General features: G+C 43.0%; 1 protein-coding gene across 1 annotated transcript in view; it reads right to left on the minus strand.

Moving 5' to 3' along the window:
• The window catches only part of hdac7a (histone deacetylase 7a), a 75,220-nt gene extending 65,262 nt beyond the window's left edge, over positions 1-9,958 (minus strand). Inside the window, exon 1 of the mRNA XM_033629043.2 lies at positions 9,775-9,958. Within this exon, the coding sequence (XP_033484934.1) occupies positions 9,775-9,793 (19 nt within the window). The 5' untranslated portion in view covers positions 9,794-9,958. The remainder of the gene's footprint in view (positions 1-9,774) is intronic.
• Between the last annotated feature and the right edge of the window lie 264 nt (positions 9,959-10,222).

The raw sequence follows: 10,222 nt of genomic DNA on the forward strand, positions 1-10,222 counted from the left end.
ACATTTGATAGGATAAGTGATCCTCCACAAACACAAAACTGTTTGCAAGATTAAAGTGAAATCCTCACAGAATATCTATCAGAAGGATAGATGCAAAGGCAGGAGCGGGAACCGATCGGCTGAAATACTAAATAAAGAAAAGTACCAAAAGTTGCCATGAATGTCTGCCTAAATTCCTGAAGTCGTTTACTCATTCTGTCATTTATAGTCCCTGGCTGAAATCACATTTCGCCAGGTTTAGCCTATTTGGTTTAAGCAACATTCTTGTACAAGCGCTTGTCTTGAGAAAACATTTAACATTTGAGAGCTTCGGCTTCTTTTATTGAATGAAAAGAGGATTTTATTACTTTTTGCTTTAGTGATAGCATGTCGGATGAAATGCATGAGCCTAATGAAGAAGAAAAGCATCTGTATTATAGGATTGCTCTGCTGTACACCATCTAAATTACCATAAGATGTACCAGAAATATAATATATATATAAGTAATGTTGATACATTTCAGTATCTTTAAATAACACTCTAACCTCACATCTATCATAAAGGTCATAAGGTGATTCAGTGTTCCACACATCATAAACTAATGACTAAGCCAAAAACATACTCATATCCCACGCAATTACATTACACTGCATATACAGTGCAAACATAACTGGAAACCCAAACAAGGCACACTCATACGTTCCCTCACAGACTGCACACATATTTAAAATGTTTCCCTGGTGTGTGTGCGTGTGTGAAAAAGGAGAGACAGAGTGAGTGTCTGACTCGCCGCGTCGAAAGCCTCAGTGACATGTGCAGTCCGCAGAAACACAATGGATCGCTGACAGACATTTTCCACAATAGAGCAATGGTGTCATGTGTTCAGTCATCACGGCCCAGTGTTGAGAGGTAAAATAAAGAAGTAATGTGACTTTTTCTTACCAGGGGCACGTAGAATAATAAGAGCAATATTACAGACATCGATCAATTTCAAACTGTAAATATTACATAAAGAAAACAAACAGCAGACAAATCCAAGAAAGTAATACCACCAAAACAGTTTGACAGACAGGAGATCTCTGGGAAGTGTAGTGCAGAAACGCCACAGCAGACAGAGAGACAGAGAGTGAGGTTTTAAATATAAAGATGGCTGCATCCGAATGAATTGCAGCCTCTTTTGGATGTTTGATCTGGTTAAATTGAAAGTGAGCTGAGGTCAACCCCCGGCGACAGCACAAGCTGAGTGTATAATGATGGGCTGAGGATCCTTTACACCCTAAGGATGTTTGGAGTTATGGCAAGTTGTTCAAAACACAGCAAGAAACCATAGCAACCGCAGGAAAATCCCAGGCCTATCAACAGCACACAAACACACACACAGACACACATATATGAACCCTCAAAACGTAAAGTCAAATCAAATCAAAACTCACCCTTTCAACACCCACCATTCTGAACAACAACAAGCCTGAGGAGCGTGAGTGTGTGTGTAGGAAACACCCAGACGGGCCAAAAATAGCTCGACACTCGCGTTCCCCATCTCTCGCTTTCAGTCCCTCGCTCTCTCTGTTTCTCTTTCTTTCTTTCTCTATATATGTCTCTCGCTCGTTATAAACCATTGGTAGGAAAAAAATAAGTTAATGTTCCCATACGGAAAATATCACCCACTTACGAGCGCGCTTGAATGTGAGAATATCAGACTGAGTGTATGATTGAGTGTATGGAGAGAATAATGACTATGTTGGCATAACTGTTGTACAAGGGGAAACATAAAGCTTCTCACAAGAGGGAAACATTTGTAGGTTGAAATTTGTTTGTCTGACACATTGAGCCGGTGAAAGAAGTCAGACATTCCTTGAGAATATTGGAGAAAATGATAAAGTTACTCTGGTATTAATTTTTTTGTCAAAATGGAGTTAGTTTAGGATAAAATAATATAACTGCAGATATGCTTTGGCCACGTAGGTCTTACCGTGCTATATTCTCCTGCATTTTCCCCCCTGTTTTTAGGATGCTGTCACACCCACAGATATTTTGCCTTGGTCCAAACCATGGTGGCAACCTTGTCAGTTTGTTTAGCTTCAGGATCCCCAATTACAAGTGAAGCAGGACTTGTAAACAAAAGTCACATGGACTCACAAGTAGCATGTTTACTGGACAGTTTTAGTAACCTGTCATCCAGCAAAGGTTGGAGATTTTTAAACAAATGTAATTGCAGTTAAATAAGCAAAGCACGCTGGCGTTGACTTGTGTCTCTGGCAGTGTCAACCTGAGCTATATTAAGATCTGAGTGTGCGCTAAAAGGATCTCTTTTCTTATTTTCATAGCCTTGGCCATCACAGCTTTCGGTTACAATAACATTGCACTCGCTCAAGTAATTGCTGAAATCTCAGAATGTGTCAACATTGATATAACAAAGTATGATAGGGCAAGATTGAGACGCTCAGACAAGCAGACAGGTTGTAAACTAGTCTGCAGTTCAGCCAGATTATCCACAGCACTTTGGTGGAGGTAAACACAGCTATGGCAAATATGGTGGGTCAAATCTGAACCAAGAAATCAGTCTGTAAACTGTGACTGTTAGTCTTTTTCTTGTTAAATTAAGTTTGACTAACTTGTCTGATCGAACTGATCATGTTTCTTGTCCTGTCTGACCACTTTTTTCACCACATTCTGAATCTCAGCAATAAAATTTCATGAAGACTCTGGGATTAATTTTGCTGTAAAACTGTCTGGTGTGAGCAGACCTTCAATTAAAGGAATGAGGGCAGAGACTACCAAAATAAAACCCTATTTGTAATAAACATATATCACATGGTTGGCCCAACAGTCATAATCAATTCTGATTTTTATTCAAGGAGAATGTGTTGCACTCGAATACTGAAGAGTATAATGTGATCAACAGTGGGACACGGTATGTGGGTGGAAGGGTTCTGCTCTGGGCCCTACAAAGGCTTGCATGTCACTGTTCATACTGAGATGTGTGTTTTGGGGACATTTCCTGTTATTAGGTAAGATTGTTCTCATTCTTTGACAGACCACAGAACAGTTTTCATAGAGCCTCACAATTCCTGCTATCTTCATGTAATTATTTATTAACACTTTTATTGAAGTTATTATTCTCACAGGGCCAAATAAAGGGGAAAAGGTACAGATATTTGGCCACCGTGTTAAGAGGCACTCTCCGCTCTCCAGCACACAAACACATCTAATACAAAACTGATCTGTTTGCCTTAATAATGAACTCTCCTCATGAGGTAAGCCAGGGGCCAGGCTCAGGGAGGCGGCTTTTTGTAATTGTTTTAATGAGAATTCAGTACTTTACTTGCTGTTTTTGCATTGCTACGCACCTCGCACACTGCATTCTAGACACCTGGCATTTTTGCCTGAGCGGTCTGAACTCCTTGAGTTGGAAAAACTTCAACTCAGAGCGGAAAAGCACCCCACGTCATCTCCGCTAGAGGAGAAACTGGTGGCAGCAGTTACCCCGAACTCAACAGAAAACAGCAAGCGTGGAAGCATATAACTGCAGCACTTGAAATGGTCATCATCGAGGCGAAGCTCCTGGACCAACTGGTGGTACTCCCCATGATCCACCCTCTTTTTTAGGGTCTCATGTACTCACACACATTTCTGTTTCCCTGTGCCCAACTATTTGCAGACACCCTCTTATCCTTAGTCTCTATATACAGACTCTACATTCAGTGAATGTAGAAATCTTGCCTCCGGAAGAAGAGCGGAAGAGCCCTGGTTTCCGGTTGTAGGCTGTTTGTAGTCCGTGTGATATTGACCAATCATGTTTGAGCTGGCTGCAGTTGTTGCCAGGTTGAACGCTCCGTGCGGTGAACTAACGAGGCGGAACATAATTGGCATCACTGCAAACTCTGAATCCATCGCAGTGGTTCAGCATATTTACTTATATATAAACAAAAGTCGAAAACGGAAATTCACCTCCTCCGCCCAAATCAAACTGGAATGCCAAAAAATCGGGGGTCTGCCCCCAGAGGCTGTATCGCCATCTGCCGGAAGTCAGACGCCGAATACAGCCGATGGGTTCCGAGAATGTCTTATCCTCAACCAGAGCGAGAGCAAGTACCCTCTGCCTGTCCATTTTAGGAACTGGGTACTAATTACTGTGAAATAAAGTGAATAAATACATTAATTACACTGGAAGGTTAGGGTAAGGCAGTGCTGTGTGCCTTGTGTTTTGCAACCTGCAGAACGTTTTCTGTGTGATCGGGGCTTAATGGCATTTGCCAGAATCCACTGCAGCTGGTGGGAAACAACCAATCAGAACCGAGGAGTCTGTAATGCAGCTGTCAGTCATGCAAATCACTGCTCATGAACTGCAGTCAAACGGTCAATCTAGGCCGTGCTGATCAAATATGAATCAAGATTCTGTTACTGCATTTTTCAACTCAAATGCAAACATATGTTAGTGTACTATTAAGCTGTGAATGACAAGTTTGCTCCAGCTGGTGGGTGGTGCTTCAATTTGGCTCAACTGTTTTATACATGGATGCCGGGTCACAAACTTACTCATGTCACAGCTAAACAGTACACTAAAATACGCTTGTGAAAACATTTGAAGTGAGAAATAGGCAATGTAACATAGTCTTGATTAATAAATATCACACAGGAGGGAGTGCTGTTGTTCTGAATATCAGCACAACTCTGATGCGGTCATACGCACAAGGCTGCAGACCAGTGAGTTAACAGCTTGATCAGACAGTACTGTTGCTACGTCTCCTGACGTCATAATGAGCACGGGTTGCAGTAAAATATCCAGCCTTCTTCTTTGTCCTCTTCCGATGACCATTCATTATCTAATCATATTCCTCTTTGTGGTGCAAAGTTTGTTAGAGCCTCCCTCAATGTAGGCTAATTAATGGTTAATGTCACTACTGGTTCAGAACACTTAAAGCAGAGTGATACATGCATAGTTACAAGTCCCAGTGCTGTTGTATTCATTTGATCAGCGCTGCTCAGTTTGACAATTTGATTGCAGCTCACGAGACAGGACTGACCGCTGCATTTGAGACTCCTTGGCTCTGATTGGTTGCTTTCATGATTATGCAAATACCATGAGAAGCACTTTGACGAGGCAGAGGAACCAGTCTTTTTTTTTCATAGGTTATCTGTCTCATGCACCACTGTGTGGATATATTGACACTACAAAACTGACAAAAACGTTTTAATAAAGGTTACCAACTACAGCTTTAATATGTGGCATAAGGTAAAAGGTTTTCCATACCACAGCTAAATGATGGTGTTTTTCTAGGGTCCAGCTTGCTGATATAAGGTTGTTTTTTTTGTTGTTTTTTTTTGTTTGTTTTTTTAAATTGGGATGTTTCATAGTTTTCATACACTGTCTGTCTGGCTAAGATAAGACTAAGTAAGATAAACTTTATCGTCCCTGCAGGGAATTTGATCTTGGCTGTTGTAACCCTGCAGCGAGTGGATGAAAACAGCAACAAACACCATCAGCACAGGACGGAAACATCATACAGCTGCTACGCTTTATACACACTGAGTTTGTTGGGTCAAGACACATCAGGCGCGCATATCTGCTATCTATCTATGTCATCGATGATCGATGAAATTGAAGCGTCTCGGTTGGGAACTTGTGTTTTCTCTGGTGTTTTGAGTGAAAGGTTACACCTCTGCTCTCCGCTGTGCCCTCTGTGGGAATTTAAGACACGGAGCGAGAGAGCGAGCGAGAGAGACAGATGGGTTTTCCTCGCAGGATATCCTGTTCTAAGTAGAGCTGCTGGGCCCACTGTGACCTGCTCACCCCTCTTGACCCCTGACCCACCCATAGTTTAGGCTCACATCTCCTGACGTTTCCTAATCGCCCAAATCTCTTCGTATTCTCTCAATTTCAGTGTGGCCCCTTCGCTTTCTCTCCTTCCTAACTCCTCTGTCATACTCACAGGTGTCACTTTAATTTCCCCTTTTTCCTTTTCCTCTTTGTTCCTTTGTCTGCGCCCACTCAATCTAGTGCCAGCCTTCTTCTCCGTCCTCATACCCTTTCTAAAAGCATTTACCCTAAAGTCAAGAAATGAAACTATTTACTCATCTTAATTTTTTATGCAGTGATTTAATCCTATAAATCTGAATTAGTTCAAGCAATCACCACCAATCAGCACACCTGTCACTCATGAGTTTGATTAAAAAACATTTTCTTGCAAATAAGTGATTTATGCATTATCACCAAGTGTATGTGCTGCATCTGAATGTACAAGCTGGTCTTTTATTACAAAGTATTAGCTTTAAGATACATCCATATCCCGAGCATGAATTACCATCCTTGCTACTTTTTATTGGCTGTCCGGAAAGTGTAGACCATGACATCACACTCTGATATAAATAACTACCATCTATATGTTAGTAAGTGTATTGCATAGCTGGTCAGTGACACAGGACTGCGCTCACTACTTTCACCTGCATTGATCTGTTTTTATGTCACTCTTTCCACCATGCAAGGGGTGTTTAAAGACAGCTGAGAAATGTCAGAAATGTCGATGTCACAGGTGTGGAAAAAAGCTGGAAAAGAAGTGTATTTTGCAAAGTGTTATATATCCTCTTTGTCACTTTCCTTGCAACCCCTGTTCCTCCTTGTTCTTTTTCACTCTCAGACTTCTTCCCTCTATTTTTAACGATGTTCCATCCACCATAATTTTCACTTGTTTTTCTGATCACAGTGCAGTTCCTGTGCGTCACGAGCTGAAAAAGAATACCCTCCTAATACTATCTTGGAGCAAGTGAAAATAAAATCTGTCAACGAGCTCGAGGGTATTTGTTGCCAACGTTTTCTTGAATAAAGTGTAATTTTCTCTGTACTACTGCTGTGTTCTGCCATATTTTCTCTTGTTTCAGGAACATATCATTGCAGCACATTTCTGGAAATAGCGGTGATGATGTCACTGCTTTGGCAATGCAGACTTGAAAATCACACACAAGGAAAGCACCACCATAATTATAAAAGTCTTAATTTGACTACAAACTCCATCAGGTGGAGTTTCGTGCCCTCTGAAGCTCTATTCTTCGTCTTCCCCCACTTTCTCTTCATGTCTCTCCGTCTGTCTCTCTCATTCTCTCTCATTCACCCCCAGCCCTCCCACCCAGCACGATAACTGGAATCCATTAGCTGATGAATGGTTGTTTGTGTTTTTTTAAGCTCAACAGCGCCGCCCACGGCCTGCGTGGCCAAAGAGGGCGATAACAAAGCATTTGCTGTGATTAGAGGAATAATTAGCCAATCGTCCTCTGACCTGTGAGCCAACCCCGGGGTCAAAGAGACACAGAGCGGGGCTGCTTCCCAGGTGGTTTCCCATGAAAACCATCACACCGCAAAGATATAGTGGAGTCATTGTCTGCAGACAGGTGACACTCACACGCAGAGCACATGCATTTCTATGTCCCGTATGTCTGGGAGAGTTTGCTGCTTGCATCTGAGCGTATGTGCATGTGTGTAAGAATCCCATCGGACACAGCGCATAGTTTATCCAGAGAGACTGCGTTGGAAATCAACACTTCCTGCTTCCTGTGGCGAGAGGAAGTGCTACCGTCGCTGTCCCCTTATCGCCGGACACACAGGCAGAGCAGAGGGAGGAAGGCAGGGAGGGAGGGAAGAGGAAGAGGAGAAGGAGACGGAGGGTGGTCAAGCAGGCTAGACAAAGGGAGAGGACTGGCTGTGGCTGTGTTCACCAGTTGTTGGGGTTTTTTTTTGGGAGAGGGTTTCTGGCAAAAAAATTGCAAAGATGATGAGGAGAACATGTAAAATGTCTCTCGCAGGCTTGTCAGACTGCAAGTAAACATAGCCTCTAACACTCATCTGAAAAATATGAAATCATGATTTTTTTTTAAAACGGGAACTACACCCAATTACAAAATTCCTACATGTTATTCCTAGGGTGTAAGACTGTCCAGAAATATTGGAAACATGAACAACTCTCCCAAATCCAAAAACTAGAGTGCTAATACTCAAATTTGATGTCATAGTGTATAAAATCCGGAGCTGCTCCACAGAAAGTGAATAGTGAAAGATGTTCTAGATGATGCTGAGAGCATCCAGGGGACTCTTCTGAGTATATGGGTACATTTTCTGATTCAGAACTGAGAGCACTACAACAGAATGAAGCTCATTTGGGAATAAATTCTGTGGGTCCACTTAATCAGACTCCCATTCATTGTCTATGGAGCAGCTCCAGACTTTATACATCACAAGTTTGAGACTTATTTCTCTGATTTCTTTCTTTTGGGGAGAGTAGCTCATGTTCACAAATATTGATGAAACTTTCCTAGGCCATGGAAATAACATATTATAATTTTTAATTTCAGGTGCTCCCCCTTAAGATCCAAAACTTCCTCAACTTTTGGTTGCATGTCAGTAAGGTGGTGACAGATCAACTAGCAGCTACAGGGTGAGACTATTTATAGTTCACATGACACAAAAATATAGATTTCCCTTGCAATATGTTGCAGGCCACTTAGAGCAAATAAATGTATATAGTGGACGAAACTGTGGATGAAAAGACTTCTTTTTCACGTTGGTAGGAGCAACTGCATGTAGCATGCATGCAGATATAGATGAGCTGCAGGCAAGGAGAGATAAGGAAGGAGACAGAGAGTGACAAAGATTGTCAGGAAAGTTTGCAGCATGTGTAAAAATAATGCAACAAGTTGGATGCATTTTGCAGGTTGCAATCAAAATGTATCAACTTGCACCTTATTGTGAAGGAGCAGGAGAGACACAACGAGAAAGACAGAGGGAGAGGGGGGGGGGGAGAAATGTTTGGGATCAGGGTGGGGAAGCTTTCAGCACTTGGGATTGTCCCAGATGGACACAAGCCGCTCCCTCCCTTTATAAACAGCCTCTGGCTTCCACCTCTCCTCTAACTCTCCTCTCCGTCATTCTCTTCTTCTTTCCCTTAATGCCTGTTGTACACAACTTAACTCCCACTTTGCAGGAACTCCGGGACCCTCAGCAGAAAATAAGAACAAATTGACACTTTGTTTTTTCCTCTTTACCTCTGACAATTTCATCTGCCCCCCCAGCACCACCACCACCACCCCCCAATCCCTGCCATTTCCAAAGTCAACACACCACTAAATGCCGGGCTGACTCACTTCCACTGTGGGTGGCTCTGTTTCCAATTTTCTCACCACCTCAGCCAACCCACCACCACTGAAGAAAAGAGAAAACTTTTTGTCCAGAAAACAACAAAATAGGTAGCCAACCAGACATGCAAAATGCACAGGCAACTTTTCCAGGTTGCTTAGTGTTAAAGGGACAAAGGCGTGCACATAGATGCCGAGAGGAGACACGGGAGGAAAGCAAGCATGCTTCTCCCACTTCTTTTGTGGCTCTGAAATGGTTAGTCCTGTTTTCCTTCCTTTCTTTCTCTTTGGGAGAGCGTGGGAGCGCCCTCAGAGTGCTGCAGAGAAACCACGGGGCTCATAACAACAGGAGGAAGCCGGTAACTTGAGTAACTTTGGGCCGGGGCAGAGAGAGAGAGGGGGATAAGGAGAAGAAGTGGGACGGGGAGCGGAGGAAAGGACAGAGAAGCGTTTCACATCTTCACATGTCCCCACGTTTTGAAAACATGAAATCTGAGCTGTAAAAAATAAAGAAAGCCACATTTACAAATGACCTGTTGCATTCCAGACTGCATTTCCAACATGCACACACACGCACGCACACGCAAAGTGGCATTTTCACACACAGTCATTCCTCTGCAACACACTCAGTGTGAAATGAGACAACTTTCCCAACCAGAGCGCTGCCTTACCCGTCTGTAGTGTGAACATTCAGCATGAGGAGTGTGTTAGAAAGTCCCGTCAGTCATGTTCACGTACAGTTCAGTCCAGAGAGATCGAGAGTGGTGAGGACACCCAAACTACACACACACACTCACACACACAGGCACAGTATCAGTTCCCTCTGTCCAAGTGTTGAGAAAGTGAGGGGCCGCAACAAAAGGCAACAGAGAGAGGGAGGGAGAGATCGAGGTAGAGAGAGAGAGAGAGAGAGAGAGAGAGAGAGAGAGAGAGAGAGAGAGAGAGAGAGAGAGAGATTAACCCTTCTGAACTGACGGGTGGACTCTCTCCCTCCCTCACACACACACACACACACACACACATACACAGTTGGTTTGCTGTATCACTGACTTCTCGTGTTTTCTCCCAAGTGCCAAGAGGAGGACGGGAGAGCAGAGGGAGACCAGAGTGTAAGTGTGT

This window comes from Epinephelus lanceolatus, chromosome 8 (genome assembly GCF_041903045.1).
Source record: "Epinephelus lanceolatus isolate andai-2023 chromosome 8, ASM4190304v1, whole genome shotgun sequence".
NCBI classification, from domain to species: Eukaryota; Metazoa; Chordata; class Actinopteri; order Perciformes; family Serranidae; genus Epinephelus; species Epinephelus lanceolatus.